Source organism: Tupaia chinensis, unplaced genomic scaffold (assembly GCF_000334495.1).
Source record: "Tupaia chinensis unplaced genomic scaffold, TupChi_1.0 Scaffold148234_1, whole genome shotgun sequence".
Lineage (NCBI taxonomy): Eukaryota > Metazoa > Chordata > Mammalia > Scandentia > Tupaiidae > Tupaia > Tupaia belangeri.
The window spans coordinates 4,724,643-4,741,169 of record NW_006208084.1 but is presented as its reverse complement, the minus strand read 5'-3'; the positions used below and the strand labels follow the sequence as shown (position 1 = coordinate 4,741,169).

At 38.3% G+C, this 16,527-nt stretch overlaps 1 protein-coding gene across 5 annotated transcripts in view; it reads left to right on the top strand.

Annotated features, from left to right (window-relative positions):
* Window positions 1–16,527, top strand: part of RIC8B (RIC8 guanine nucleotide exchange factor B) — a 129,595-nt gene that overhangs the window by 97,039 nt on the left and 16,029 nt on the right. For 3 of the 5 annotated variants that reach the window (XR_337633.2, XM_006170354.3, XM_014584945.2), the window contains exons 8-9: window positions 951–1,095; window positions 13,991–14,110. Coding sequence is in view for 3 of the 5 variants with exons in the window: in XM_006170354.3 (XP_006170416.1) it covers window positions 951–1,095; window positions 13,991–14,110 (265 nt within the window). In the remaining 2 variants the exon portion in view is untranslated. The remainder of the gene's footprint in view (window positions 1–950; window positions 1,096–13,990; window positions 14,111–16,527) is intronic. The other 2 variants (XR_003548177.1, XM_006170355.3) reach the window with 1 other exon arrangement.

The window sequence follows — 16,527 nt, the reverse complement described above, 5'->3', positions numbered from 1 at the left end:
AATTCCTACAAAGACTAAATAAAATACTTTATATCAAGTTTCATATTGTTAAAATTCCAGTCTAACTTTCATTATCACTAGTATTTTTAGTGTTAGTTCTCTAAAACTGGAACATTTTTTCTGAGAGAGATTTTTGCTATAGGGCGCATGTGCTCGCCTGAGAGACAGAGAAAGACAGGGAGACAGAAAGCTAGAAATCGACCCCCCAGGGGGATGGCCACACCGTAGTCTCTTTTCTTCCATTCTCCTTTGGGGATTTTGGGCATGCATGCACATGTGCCCAGCATGAATTTTAAACCACCGGGCCTGGTACTTGAACTGTGGTTGACTAAGTAGGAGTCCAGTGACGTAACCATTACACCATCTGCTGGTCCCAAAACTGGAATTTTTTTTAAGTTTTACTATAGTGCACGTGCACTTGCCAGAGAGAAGAGAGCAAGAGAGGGAAAGTGTGAAAGCACCCTTTAATCCCATCTCTTCCATTCTCCACTTGGGATTTTGGGTGCACACACACGCATATAACCTCTGTATTTTTCAACCCAGCAAGCCTAGGACTCAAATCACACAGTTGGCCACATGGGATTCAGCAACCTTAACCTCCATGCCACCTGTTAGCCACTAAAACTGGATTTATAAAAAGTAAAATTTAAAATCAGAAGCATAAAACATAACCCTTACCTGTGTCTTGTGGTCCCAGAAGCACCACTTCTACCACAAGTGTGTGTAAAACAGTTCTATTTGAACTTTTAATCTTTAAAAAAGACTCTTAGCCCTCAGGACATGTAGGAGAATTTGTAGGTAATTAAGTATAACAATACCACACTTTGAAAACCTCTCCACTTAAAAGTGTACTGCCATAACTTGCATCACCAACCTCCCTGTGCTTATGAGTGGTTGGTGATGGTTTCTACCCAGGGAGTCCTGTCTAAAATCCTATTCTGTTTTTACAGTGGATAGCCTGCTGAAATACACTGGCTATGGGAATGCTGCGGGACTTTTGGCGGCCAGGGGCCTTTTGGCTGGAGGAAGAGGAGATAATTGGTACTCAGAGGACGAGGACACAGACACTGAAGAATACAAAAATGCAAAACCAAAGTATAGTATCAAGTGTTCTTATTTATTTTTTTTAACCTAAGTATGGCTGTGCCTTGATTGGTTCTTTACTCTTCACTTCCTTTGTCTTTCATTTTCCCAAGTATTTCTTTTCTCTAGTGGATTTGGAGCTTTCTATTTAAATATGTTTTGCTAGGCAGTGTCATTGTTAATGCCTTAGAGAGCAACTTCAAGTGATTGAGGAAGGATAATATTCCAAGAAATGGTCTGCCACATAATATTTTCAGCATGATCATTATCCTCTCCTAAGTACGAAGAGCTGACATCTTTAGAGATTTATCATCATAAACTGAGAAAGTATTACTACTTACTGTTTTACCTTCTTTCCATAAATGGAGGTTTTATAAGGGATAACAAAGACCGAGTATTTAAGTTGGCTGTTTGATAATTCAGTCTTCCTCCAAGGTCAAAATGTGGGTCCATACATTCTGGTCTTCCTTCTTACATAAGAGCCCTGACAAGTCAATAAAAAATGGAAGAAGGCACATTATTACCAAAAAAAAAATCTTGTTCCACAGTGAATTTTAATCAAACACTTACGCAATCATCTTTTAACAGATGCATTAGTGCAATGAATAGGCAAGCCAGAGATTCTATGAAGTCTTCTCTGAGTCAGTCAGTACTTAGAAATTAAAGACACTAATTCTTTTCTTTTATCTCAAGATAAACCAACTCTCCTTCCTTTGAGTGCCCTCTCCTTCCTTCTATTCTTCCCCATCTTTTTCATCCCTTTCACAACCCCAATCCCAAATAAATTTTATAATTTCCAATTCTTAGGGGTTATTTCAGCTCAGTTTTTTTATGGGTTTCATTAATGAACATAAAAAAAGTGTGCCCCTTCCCTTTTGCCATTATCATTGGTATTGATATGCTATGTTTTTTACTGACAGTCTTAAGGAGTGTGATGTAGATAATATAATAGATGATCCAGAATAGAAAATCATTATTTGCAGAAGTAGTTCCTTTTTAAAAATATAGATCATGGTCTCTTGACAAAAGCAAAAGGTTATCAGAGGGTTAAAAAAAAAAAGAATCTATCCCCAGTCAGACAGGGTGTATATGGCCTGTTTCTTGGCAAATCGGGTCTGACCAGTAGTATTACTTTTAGCATCCTCAATCCTATCAGCCTTAGCAAGATCTTAGAGAGTGTATTCTAGAGTAAGAGGATTTGGAAAGAAAAAGTCTAGCAATAGCTATAAGCAATACACTCTCAAGACTGCCATCATTTAGATGTTACAAATTGGGTATCTGTAACAAGTATATGAAGCTGAAATAGAAAAATCACACTTATTTTCCCAATTATAGACATTTTCATTCTAAGTTAGTCTTCCTTGCCATCGATTTTTGCATTCCATAAACTATACTAATATTTTATATCTCTTCATTTGAGACATTAAAATATGCTACTTAATTGAAAAGTCTTATATTTTTTAATAAAGATGGGAGTTATAGTAGGCATTTCTTGTATCCTAGGGTAACTAAAGATAGAAGACTCAAGAGTACTACTCATGAATGGTTGATATCTTTGCATCTCATTATGTATTGTTGATTTAGTTTGGTCCATGACTTCTATAATGGTAATGGTCACATACCTAACAAGCACTGGAATACTACTCTGTATAACAAGAAGTAACTCAGAGAAAACAAGAACTGTGTGTCTCTCCCAGTAGTATGGAAAAAAGAATTGTGCTACATTATGGAAGTGATAGTAGTTTTCAGGAGAGCACCTTTTGTTTGAATCAATAACTTTGATGTTTGATATTATCTTGGCTCTGTCTGTACTTAAGGCCTTACCTCCCTAATTGGAATCTTCTTCCGTCTTTTGTATTGATAGTTGTTGGCTTATACTATTAAAAGGAATGATGTGTTCTCTGGTCAGATAATCACCATGGTGAAATGGTATTGTACTTCTTCTTAAGATCATTAGAAATATGTGTGTTTTAAATATCATAATCACATCTTTCCCCTTCAGGTAGATTTGTGTTTTTCTCTTAAATCTTCCCTCTTTAAGGTAAAAAAGTGTGGTGAGATAAATTAGGTATTTTACTTTAAAATACTTCTATAAGAGGCCAGCAGGTGGCATGGTGATTAAGGTGCTGGGTCCCACATGGTCGGCTGAGGTTTGAGCCCCAGACTGGCAGCTTGAAAATCATGTTGGGCACATGTGCATGCATGCCCAAAATCCTGAAGGAGAATCGAGGAGGAGGGATTGTTGTGTGGACATCCCCTGGGGAGTAATTTCTCACTTTCCATCTCTCTTTCTCAGTCTCTCTCAGGCTAGCACATGTGCCTATGACAAAATCCAAAAAATAAATAAATAAATAAATAAAACTTTTAAAAAATTAACTTCAAATGGTCCCTGTGGAAGTGATGGTGAGCAAAATGACCCCTTTTACTCTGGGAGAGTGATCCATAGACTGCAAAGAACTTTTTCCCTAAAAATTGGTAGGAAACTTGTTGCCAATCTAATCAAGTTTGTAAAGTCAGCATCTGAAAGGATTTCTTATTCTCCTACCCCCATCACCCTTCCCTAGCCAGAGTTCCCAGGATCCCAGTCAGCTTTTCGTACAGCTCATTTATTCACAACAGTTGCTTGTATTGGCAGAAGCAGAGAAATTACACTTAACCCAGTTGGCTCTAGTCCCATCGTCAAAAATATAAGTGGGTTCTGATTAATGCACCAAGGTAACCTGTAATCCTTTACTGGAATCTGAAACTGAGAATTGTGTGGAGCTTACATTCAGACTATGGGAGACAGTTAATATCACAACAATCCTTTTTGTGTCAAAATAAATGTATTTAATGGACTGGAAATGGCACTCTGCAATTAGCACACTTAACAAAATATACTCATAGGGTCAAGTTACATACCACATAGGTTTTCAGTAAATGTCTTGCCAGGCTTTAAAAGTTTTCACATAAACTTTGGTCCTGTATCAAAGGGAAACCAAATTCCTAAATTCTAACTTTTATACTTTATTTTTTTTTTCTTTTGAGCCTGGAGACCCCTTGACTCTATGGGTAATAGACCTGACTGATACGGTTTGTACATCATTCTGCACAGCGATAGAAGTGTGTGTGTCTAATGACATTTGGCTCATTTTAGACAAATGTCTTCCAGCCAGGTGCACAGGCATCTAGGGGTCCAAAGAGGTAGCTTTAAAGGTCTGTTCTATGGAAGGGTAGGAGGAGACAATGGCCCAAAATGGCCATAACTCTACAATACCTCTTTATGTTCTTAATACTCTACACCAGTTCATAATCACATCTGAAAGCTCACAGTCATATACCAAACAAAGCCAGGGGTGTTTCCTTCTTGGCAGTGCTTTTCTCAGTTGTAGTGGAAGCTGTGTAGATAGTTTAAGTACAAGGCAAGATACTTTTATTTCAGAGATCTTGTTGTACTGCTTAAGTCCCGCTTAATGAAGTTGTTTCATTAAAACGGGACTATGTAAATAATTTTTTGTTGCGTGTGTCCGTGTGTTTCCAGAGATTTTTGCTATAGGGCATGTTTGCTCTCTAGAGAGAGAGAGTGAGAGAAAGAGAAAGTGAGAAATCAGTCCTGGGGATGGGGGGGAGGGGTGTGGCCATGCCACAGTCCCTTTTCCTCCATTTTCCTCTCAGGATTTTGGGCATGCACACACAGCATCTGGCATGAATTTCAAGATTCCAGGTCTGGGGGAACCAGCAGTTAGCGTAATGGCTATGTCGCTGGACTCCCACGTAGTCGACAGCGGTTCGCGTCCCGGACCCAGTGGCTTAAAACTCACGCCGGGCGCGTGTGCGTGCATGTCTAAGATCCCGAGAGGAGAATGGAGGAGAAGGGATTGTGGTGTGACCATCCCCCAGGGGGGTGATTTCTCACTTTCTATCTCTATGTCTCTCTCTGTCTGTCTGGTGAGTGCATGTGCCCTATAGCGAAAACCTCTCAAAAAAAAAAAAAGATTCCAGGTCTGGGACTCAAACCATGGTCACCCATGTGGAAGTCCAGTAACCACTATACCACCTGCTGGACCCTAAATAATTTGTTTTTGATGTATTTTTCAAGTAAGTGAACCAGCAATCAAGACTTGGAGATTTTTCTCTTTGGATAGTTTTGACTGTAATAGTATATTTATGCATAATGGGATTTAACTATAATGCATTTTTAGAAACTAGAATTGATTACTGTAACTAGTCATGAAACACATCTAAATTCAGATCTCTGAAAGAGTTGAATAAAATTATTACTACCTCTGCCTTGTATATTGTTACCAGAAGTTTACCAGCCTTTGTGATATTCGTAATCACATTAATTTTGCACTTTCTAAATTTTATTCTCTAATTTTTCTTTGGTATTATAATTTGGGCTAGAGGCCAGATTATTAGCAGTCTTTGCCCCAGTTTTCATTTCCTTGAGATCCACATAGTTTTTTATATTTTTTATTTCAAGGATATGATTCTTAAATCAGGGCTACCCTAAGAAACATTTTTAAAGCACTATAATTTAAAAAGCTTTTTGTTGTTCTTGTTTCGGTTTAACGTGGTATTCATGTATGTATCTTTACATAGTGTATTTATGTTTATAAGGCCAATACATGATAAATAATAAATATTTGGAGCTGGCAGGGGGCATGGTGGTTAAGAGTGCTGGACTCCCACAAGACTGATCACGGTTTGAGACCCAGACCTTGCAGCTTGCTTTCTCATTTTCCTTCTCTCTCTCTCTGTCCTTCTCTGGTCTAATTAATTAATTAATTAACAAAGTTAATAAAAATAATTCTTTAAAAATAATAAATATTTTATAAAGAATTGAAAGAATGACACTCCATTTCTCTAGTTCTTTTTGTTGCTAATATAATGCAGAAATCTTGGGGTTTTTTTGTAATTTATCCTACTTCTTTAATATAGAGTCAGTGTTACATTTATACAGTAATTATCAAAATACTTGAGACATTTTCGGGAATCTGAATTGAAGTATCTCCTGAAAATATTTTACATCTGAATTCTATGATAGCAGATTCCATAAAGCACAACACCTAGATGTTGCATGGCCTCTGTAGTTAATAGGATTATACATACATCTCTCCATGGTTAAGATTTAACTCAACAGAGTAGACCCCTTCCAGAATCATCAGAGGCCTTCTGTATTGCTTATTCCTTGGCAAGTGACTCACTTGTGCTAGTAACAGCTGATATTTACTGAGTGCTTACTGCTCTAAGAACGGTACAAGTACTATCTAACTTAATCTTAACAACCACCCTTTAAGGTAAGATTTTACCCATTTTACAGATAAGGAAACTAAAACTCAATGAAGTCAAGTAACTTGTCCAGGGCAACTTGTGCATAAGTGGTGAGGTGGCTTGACTCTAGACTTAGTGGTTTGGGGGAATTATATTGTTTTTTGAGGTAGGCAAAACAAGTTTTATTGTGCTCTTAACTCTGCCTTTTTTATTTTTATTTATTTATTTATTTATTTTTGAGAGGTTTTTCACTATAGGGCATGTACACTGACCAGACAGACAGAGAGACAGAAAGCGAGAAATCACCTCCCAGAAGGGTTGGCCACGCCACAATCCTGTCTCCTCCATTCTCCTCTCAGGATCTTGGGCATGCACACGCACGCACCTGGCGTGGGTTTTAAGCCACCAGGTCCAAGACGCAAACCGCGATCAACCATGTGGGAGTCCAGCGACATAGCCATTACACTAACTGCTGGTTCCCTTCACTCTGCCTTTTTGAGAGTAAAATATATAAAAAATTTATTATTTTAACTGTTTTTAAGTGTACAGATCTGTGGTATTAAGTGCATTCACACTGTGCGTGAACTCTCACCACCACCTTTATCCAGAACTTTTTCATCTTCCCCCAGTGAAGCTCTATACCCCTTCCCCTTCCATCTAGCTCCTGGTAACCACCATCCTACTTTCTGTCTCTGTAGAATGTAGGAATCTCATGCAAGTGGAATCATATACAGTACCCTTTTGTGACTGGCTAATTTCATTTAGAATATTCTTCAAAACTCATCCATATTGTATAATGTATCAAAATGCCCTTCCTTTCTAAGGCTGAATAATATTCCATTTTGTATATACCATGTTGTGTTCACCCATTCATCCATCAGTGGACCATTGGGTTGCTTCCACCTTTTGGCATTGTGAATGCTGCTGCTGAAACGGGTAAACCAGTATATGTTCAAGTCCTGCTTTCAGAATTGCTGGGTCATATAGTAGTTCTATGCTTAATGTTTTGAGGAACCTGTCATAGCATTTTACAGAGCAGACGCACCATTTTACACTCCTACCAGCAGTGCACAAGCATGTCCTTTCCTCCCCACCCTCACAGCACTTGTTATTCTCTGGGGCTTTGTATGTGAGTGTATGTGTTTGCACTAATAGCCATCCCAATGGTTTGAAGTGAGAGCTTGTGTTTTAACTCCTAAGTTCTGCCTATGAACCAGTCAAAGAGATAGATGAGTTTGCCTTTCAAATAGCTCCCCTGTTCTCAGTGCATCTATTATCTTTCTTTGATGTAACCAAAATAGAAAACAAAAGAAATAAAATGGATCTCTATATACTCTGATATCCCTGAAAACACAAGACTTCTATCTAATTCACTCTAACTCAGTAAGTATTCACATGTATCTGTCAGGTAGTTCTGGCTGTCTTTATAATACATAATAATTCACCTCTGCTGATAACAATGCTACCACTCTTGTCCAAGCTAAAATTTTCTCACACGCTATTCATCATACACAGCCTTCTAACTGGTCTCATTACTTCTGCCTATGTCCCTTTTCATTCTGTTCTCAACTCAGAAGTCCGTGTGACCCTTGTAAGTAAGTGAAATCCAGCTGCTAGCCTGGAGGTGAGGTGGTGGGATCCCACATGGCCAACCACATCATTGAGTCTCAGACTCAGAATCTTAAAAAATGCAGAGTGTGTTTACATGCATGCTCAAAGTCCCCAAAACAGGGAGATGGAGGAGAAGGAATTCCAGTATGACCATTCCTCATGGGGAATGCTTTTTTCACTTTTCTTGTCTCTTTCTTTCTCCCTGATGAGTACATGCACACTCTCTAACAATTGTTTTTTTAAAAAAGAAAGAATATGTTGGGGCCGGCAGGTGGCATGGTGGTTGAAGGCACTGAACTCCCATATGGCCGATCATAGTTCAAGTCCCAGACCTGGTGGCTCGCTTTCTCACTTTCCCTCTCTCTCTGTCTCTCTCTCTGATCAAACTAGAAAATAATAATAATAATAAACTTAAATAAAAAATAATTCTTAAAATTAAAAAAAAAAAAAAAAGGACTATGTCAACTGGTCAAAATTCTATAGGGGCTAAAATCCAGAGTTCTCACAGTGGTATATGTGTGTCTTTTTTGGAGACCTTTGTCTTAACTCTTCCTGCCTGGTCTGCCTCTCCTCCAGGTAGCCACTGTATCTCATTCCCTTACCTCCTTCAAGTCTTTATTCAAGTATCACCTCTTCAGTGTTCAGCCTGTTCTGTCCCTTATTGACAGTTGCAACACACCTGCCATCACTGTTCCACTTATCCTTCCTTACATTGTTCTTTTTTCTCATATCACTTACAACCTTCTAATATACCATATAGCTTACTCATTAAATCTGTTTTTCCATCAAGATGTCCCCAGACATCATTAATTTGTCTCTGTAAGTTATTGTCATATCACCTGTATTTTTGATACATGTGAAATTGCAACTGAAATTTATTTTGTCAATGTTTTCTGAATTAGCTAAATAAAGTCTTTGTTGGGGGGAGGGAGAATAACTTAGAATATAAGGAAAAAAATTAAAGGTTGTCTTCATTTTGCTGGGGGGAGTAGGGAAATGTCCCCCAGAATAGTGCCTTGTACACAGTAGACACTTAGTAAATTTTTGTTGAACAAATTAATTTTTTGCATCCGTCAGCCCTTTACTATTAGTATACCCACAATGGTTGAGTTTTCTACTCCTGTCAGACTTCCCTGTCAAATTAGGGAGTGGAAGCCAAGGAATGAAATTCGAGAAGATCAAAATATGGTACATTTTAATTCTGTTCTCTGTGTTTGGGTGAGGAGGGGAGGAAGAAGAACCAAAGATTCTAAGATTTTTTTTTTTTCCTGAAAGAAAATTTTAACTTCAATTCTTATATAAAACTTCCTCGCCCACCTAGCCTTCCTTCTTCTCTGGTCTGGACTGCACAAAGTGCCATTTTCTAAGGCACGCAGAGTGAGAGGGAAAGTGAGAAATCACCCTCCCTCTGGGGGCGGGAGGGCACACCACAATCCCTTCTCCATTTTCCTCCTGGAATCTTGGGACTCATACACACTCGCCAGGTGTGGTTTTGAAGCCACCAGGTCCAGGACTTGAACCACAGTCAGCCATGTGAGAGTCTAGGGACATAACTGCTATGCCATCAGCTGGTCCCTAGGTCCCTTTCTTTAATTGGAATGCTTTGAAGAAAATTTAAACCACACTTTTTAGAGGTTGAAGTTAATTGTCATATGACTAAGAAAACTTTTAATGGCTCTTGTGTTATTGATGTTAGCCAAAAGTAGCAACAATTTGAAGAGCAAAATACTTGAAATACATTTCAGCTATTATTCGTGTGTTCATTTGCTCGTACCTTTTTAGTATGTCTTAATTCTTTGTCTCTAGGCCTGTAGCTGTTGTCAGTTCATATGGTATACTTATGTAATACACCATTCATGGTGAAATACCACATGAGAGTTTAAACACTTCTCGTAACCTAATTAGAAGGCCTAAATAATCATAGGATTGGAATGCTGGGAAGATGAGAGAGGAGCAAAGACAAAGTGGGAGAAATCATGATAAATATAATTACTCAAAGAAATACCCACCACAGTTAGTAAAAAAACACTTCCTGGAACAAAATAAAAGTAACCCCAACATTTCATAGTATTAAGATCCTGAAATTTGTAACTTTAAGTCTCAGACAGTACTTCTTAAGGTTGTAAAGGTGTATTTGTTTAACTGAAAATAATTTATTTTGTGAAACCTTACATTATTGTTATCATGGTGATGGTGGTTTTTCCTCTCTGGATAGGAAACTCTAGCTTGAAGGGAGGAGCAGGAGGAGAGGTGGCATCATCTGCCTTCTGCCATAGTACATTGGCCTTTTTTTCCAAAAGAGTGGTGCTGAACACCTCATATGTGTTTCTGTGGCTTAGTTTATATTCTCCTGAGTGGCAAGAGGGAAAATGTATTCTTAAAGAAAAAAAAAGTGAAACTTGAATCCTTGGAGTAACGTTGGGGGTTTAGGAGTGTGGTTTTGAATTATTTGCTCCATGAGTAAAGGATACATTCCTATTCTGTAAGAATGAATTTCTGACTGCTGCTTTTATGCTCAGATAGCAAAGGATTTTGTTATTTGCTAATTTCAGAGCAAGTTGTTAAATCATTTTAGCAGCCAAGGGACTTGAGGTCAGCTTATGAAAAACAAACATCATTTCCACTAAGCTCTCAAGAGAACCAAGAAAATGTGTCCTAATCCAGGAATTCGTATTCTGACTTTGTATGTAACGATACACACAGTACCACAGAGGTTACCATTGTTATCTTCCTGACACGTTTTTTCCCTGAGGCACATGACGGCTTGTGCAGTGTCATTATACCCTGAAACAGTCTATAGATCTGACTTAAAATCATATCTCCAGTGAATTTGAGGCAAAAACCTTCTTTCAAGAGGGAAATGAGTATGATCTACATAGTTACTACACCTGCCTTTCCTTGTACACTCTCTAACCTGATTTCCTTGTTCTTGGGAATTAGTATATCTATAATGCATACCTTTGTTTATAAGACTAGTAGTTTTTTTTAATTTAGCAGGTGGCAGAGGAAAAGAGAAACCAGTGAAAAGAGATGTGTTGTCATATGCCTGAACAGATGATGGATGGTGGAATTGCATTTTCAGTGGGGCATAGTTCTCAGAAGCCATGTCTGGGTCCTCTATGTTCTAGACTTTTGGGAAGTAAGATGAACCATCCTGCAGTTTTATTGATGGACTCTTAACTAGAGGCTTTCTCTCTCCTTTTTATGAACACTTGAGAAAGGAGAAGATACTGTAGCTCACAATGAGTTTTTGAAGCAGATGCTCTAGTCCAGTAGTTCTTTGTTTTTTTGGAGAGGTTTTTGCTATAGGGCACATGCGCTCACCAGATAGACAGAGACAGAAAGTGAGAAATCACCCCCTAGTGAGGATGGCCACACCGGAATCCTTTCTCCTCCATTCTCCTCTCAGGATCTTGGACACGCACGCACACGTGCCCGGCGTGAGTTTAAGCCACTGGATCCAGGACTCGAACCACGGTCAGCTACATGGGAGTCCAGTGACATAGCCATTACGCTAACTGCTGGTCCCAAGTCCAGTAGTTAACTACATTGTGTATCAGAATCACCAGAAACCCTTCCAAAAAAAAAAAAGTACACACACATGGACACACAGACAGATTTAGTAGGTCTAAGGTGAGGCCCAAACATTTTCTTTTTTCTTTTCTTTCTTTTTTTGGAGAGGTTTTTGCTATAGGACACTTGTGCTTGCCAGAAAGATAGAGACAGAAAGAGAGAAAGAGAGAAATTACCCCCCAGGGGGGATGGCCACACCACAGTCCCTTCTCCTCCATTCTCCCCTTGGGATCTTGGGCACGCATACACATGCACCTTGCATGAGTTTAAAACACTGGGTCTGGGACTCAAACCACACTCAACTACATGGGAGTCCAGCGACATAGCCACTACACCATCTGCTGGTCCCCCAAACATTTTCTTTAGCATCCTAAGCAGTTCTAATGTACAGCCAAGGCTAAGAATCAGTGACATGCCAGTAGATTTTCAGGTTGCTCCAGAGTTCCTGGAAGTGCCTTAGGGTCTACCTTAAGAGCAAGTAGGTAGGGGACAAATAAAAGGGGCTTTAGGTCATTCATGGCTATCCCTAATCTCTCTTCTACTTAAGCAGAAGAAGTGGGGGGACTGTTTTAATATGTTTTATCACATTTGGCTTCCAAAGGGAGGGAACTTTTTGAAAGATTATTTATATAATTTTATTTATTTACTTAATTATTATTGTTGAATTTGCTACAGGACAAATTTCAGGGACAGAAAGGGAAAGTGAGAAAGCAAGCCGCCAGGTCCAAGACTTGAACCGCATTGGACAAGTTGGAGTTCAGTGCCTTAACCACCATGCCACCTACTGGCCCAGAAAAAAAAAAGTTTTTAACTGTGGTTACAGACATAGCTTTTATGTAAGAATTGCAAGACGTTTTTGGTGGTTGTTTTTGTTTTTAATAGAGATTTTTGCCATGAGGCATGTATGCTCGCCAGAAAGAGAAAGTGAGGAATCACCCCCCAGCGGGGATAGCCATGCCATTGCAATCCCTTTTCCTCCATTCTCTTGTCGGGATTTTGGGTACTTATGCACTGCAGGTTAAGTCACCAGGTCCAGGACTCAAACTGCATTCTACTACATGGAAGTCCAGTGACATAGCCATTATGCCATCTGCTTCTCCTTCAAGCAAGGTTTTAAATCATGTTTTCAAGGATGGCGAGCACTGAGTACTTGTACAAGAAGCTGTAGGCTGTGTAGCTTCTGGGTACATAGAAAAAGAAAAGGAAATCTAAGAAAAATAGGTAATAATATATAGTGAGTCGTTTTTATGAGAAAAGTCCTGGTCAGTAAAGAAAGTAATTTGCCCAAGCAAAAGTGTCAAGCAGGGGTTTCAGGCTAGCCACCAGAGAATCTAATTGATTGTGATTTCTTTGTTTTGGACCATGTGATTTTTTTTCCCCCTTTTAATTTAGACTAGCACTATTTTCAGTTTACCACAATCTCCAACACTCCAGGTTGTTTATGCTTGATCCACTCACTCGTTCATTTGCTTATCCCAAAGGCCAGGCCCCTAAAAACATTGCGTTTATAGATTCAGGAAAGTAATATATTAGCAATTTGCTATTTGTAGGGATATGTTGTTTAGTCATTAAAAACAAACCATCTGTACTTAGCTGATAGAAGATACTATAATGTCTCATCTGTTTCTCCAGAAAAATGTTTTCAGTTATAGATATTTAGCAACCATTGAACAAATTACTATCTTTTATTTCTCTCTTGGGGGAAGGAGGTGGAGTAGTACAGCTTTTATCTACAAGAATAGTTTGCTTGTTATTAGAACTTTATACAAAGCTTATGGAAAGGTATTCATTTTAAGTACTGTATTAAATCTATTTCCAGAATGCCAAGGTGGTCTGTTTATCTTTTGGTAGACAAGATTTCATCCCTTTCTTTATTTAGGTCAGATCAACTCTAATTACAGTTGTTCTTCAGCATTATCTTTTACTATTTAAACATTCATTGCCCTCTCTGGTCTCACTAATGGACTAATTTCCTGAAGTTACAAATTGGCATGCTTTCATTTCCAGATTGCAGCCTCTCTGTCATCATTTTTCCAGTTGTTTTTTTTTTTTTTACATATTTGTTTTATGCTGTATCACAAAATGGATTTCATCATTTCTCCTCTAAAATGATTTGTCCCCTTATAATTAATGAAAAAGTTGTGCATCCAAGGATATTTATCCTGACGGCACCAATCAAATTGTGTATTTTTAAAAATCAACCATGCTTTACAAAATAAAAGTTGGCAAGTCAATTTTAGGGTTTTTTTTTAAAACAATAACCTAATAGCCTATTTCCCAAAGCAAATTAGTAGGAAAAGTCGATTTTTTTACAAAGTCCTATAATAGTTCCATAAAATTATTACTGAAATTATTGCCAATTTTTTTGGCTATTATACTCTTTCTTATTATAATTTAAAACTTGGACCAGAAAAGTATAGAAAGAGCATAATTTTAAAACATACAGCATAACTTTTTTTTCTTTTTGTAGCATTAATCTTATCACTGGTCATTTAGAGGAACCAATGCCAAACCCCATAGATGAAATGACAGAAGAACAAAAAGAATATGAAGCCATGAAACTTGTCAACATGCTTGATAAACTTTCCAGGTATTGTATTCCCATCCATTTTTTTGCTTGGTTTCTAAAAATGTTCTATTTCTTTGTCTCTCTCACTGAGAGTTACCATAGAACAGCAACTCTGGAAATCCACGTTGATTGGAATAGGGTGGCCCAGGCAGCAGTAGTTCAGATCTCTCTTGGCTACCATGGTTTTTCTACATGTGCCGCTTTTGGATGTGCATTCTTAAACATTTAAACTCTCAAAGATAAGATCATAACTATAAGATCACTGTAAAATATCACTATAATATTTAACCAACTAACCTCCCTGTCTTCAAAAAGATACTATACATTAGGTTCAATTATTTTGCTGCTTGTATTTTTGTTTTAGTCTGTTTTAGTTTTTGTTCCAAATCATGGTGCTTTTTTTTTTTCTTTCCATTTTTGATGTGCAAGCTTGCAATTCTGCCTTTTTGGGTTGCTGCTGAAACCAAGAATTCTAAAGTGCCACACGCATCCAACAGGAAAAAGTGAAAAGAGATAGCTCAAATGAAGGATTTGCTGAAAGCAGGCACTTGTATTAATTAGAGGCTCTAAAAAAAATTTCCCCTTCCCCTCTTGCTTCACACCTCTTTCCCCTTCCAAAAATAACTAGTTTTGAAAATCAAATCAAGTATATACTAATCAACAGTTAGTCTTTTGGAGAAATTATTAGAAAATAATTCCTTTCATACTTGGCTGAATTGCTCTGTTTTCCAGTCATACGTTGAGTCACTGTCTCCTTTAAACCATCTTGAGTGAGTGCTTCTGTGTGTTAGTGGCAACTGCCACTTACAGGTGAATTTCTTCTGGTCATCTGCTTTTTCACAGTAACTACATAAAAGCTAGTATTGCTCTGTCAAGAAAAGTGGCAGTTGGAATGGGAAAGCAAGAAAGCTAACCATGAAAGAGAAAAAGAGAACAAAGAAATAAGGAGAGGTTAAGGGCACAACAGAAATCTTAGAGTAGAAAATGGACAAGAAAAAAAGGGTGACATGGGGAGTGTGAGATGGATGGGTATTTAGACAGTCTGCAGTCTGAGCTTTTTCAGATGATGCTGGTAATGCTGTAGAGGTTGCTTAGAAGTAGGTAGCTTTTTAGTCTTTAAGATCAGTGTAACTACAACTCTGACTTCTAGTTAGTCCTTTTAAATCTTCATTTCCCCCCAAAAGATAGCATTTACAGCTGACTGTGTTCACAAATATTATTTTTTAATTGCTGCCAGGGTACATACGTGCATACAAAACAGAGAGGGTATCCTCAATGGGACATAGTCACACTGTAGTCCTTTTTCTCTGTTTCTCCATCCTGTCAGAATTTTGGGCACACACACACACACACACATGAGCCTAGCATGTTTCTCAAGTCCGGACCAGGATTGGACCATAGTCAGCCATATGGGATCCAGCTCCCTGTGCACAAGGCTTAATTGCCACACTATAGGGCCTGCCTTGCTAACAGTCTTTAAAAGACATATTGCCTGTTTGCAAATTATATTCTCCATACCTTTGTATAGAATATAAATGTTCCTTTCCTGAAGGAATTAACAGACACAGAGAAGATACCAAAAGGACAAACATAGGAGGCAGCATAATAACAAGTTCTAAGTGAATATGTAAGAATAAAATATGTGCTTGCCTACTTCTAGAAGGATCTGACGTACTCATACCCTTATATTAGCTGCAATAGTTAGGGTAAGAACCAACAGAATCCATCTGGTGGATTAGAAAGGGAAGTGTTAGGAAGGACCTGAGGGAACCATTATTTACTATGTTAAGATGATAAACCACCTAACTTGCATAAATTTCCTATTCTGACCAGAAAGAGGAGTTTTTCATGTCTAACACTGATGCTATTCCATGGCCCATCTATCATCAACAAGTAAATTCCACTCTAGGAAAATGGAAGATGTAGGAGAGAAGGCGGGGGAAAGAATTGCCCAAGACAAGTAGTGCAATTCAGTTACTTTCTCCGTCACAGGCACAAAAGACAAAGGTGCCAGTTCCTTCTCTTTTTAATCTCAGGGGAACCCACATATTCTAGATGCTGCCAACAAATAAATACACAAACATCAAATCTGAAATACCCAAGCTTCTACCTGATTTAAACTATGTGTAAGCTTCAAAGAAGATACATACGTATATGGAAACACCCAGCAGATGCCCAGCTCAGTCTGAAGGTGGTTACTGATACTTTGCATGTGTAAAGCAGAGCAGATATGTCTTGTGTTGACTTTGATAGTACCAGTTTTGTCATTAAAGTTGAAGCAAAGGGCAACCTTGAGAATAGTCCTAAGTCACATAGAGATTTTTCATGGCGTGTGGTGGGTTTTTTACATTGTCTGCCTCTGTGTGCTTTCTAACATTTGCTCCAATAACAATGACAAAACCATATGAAGAGCAGCAGTGGGCATTCCAAAGCAGGAA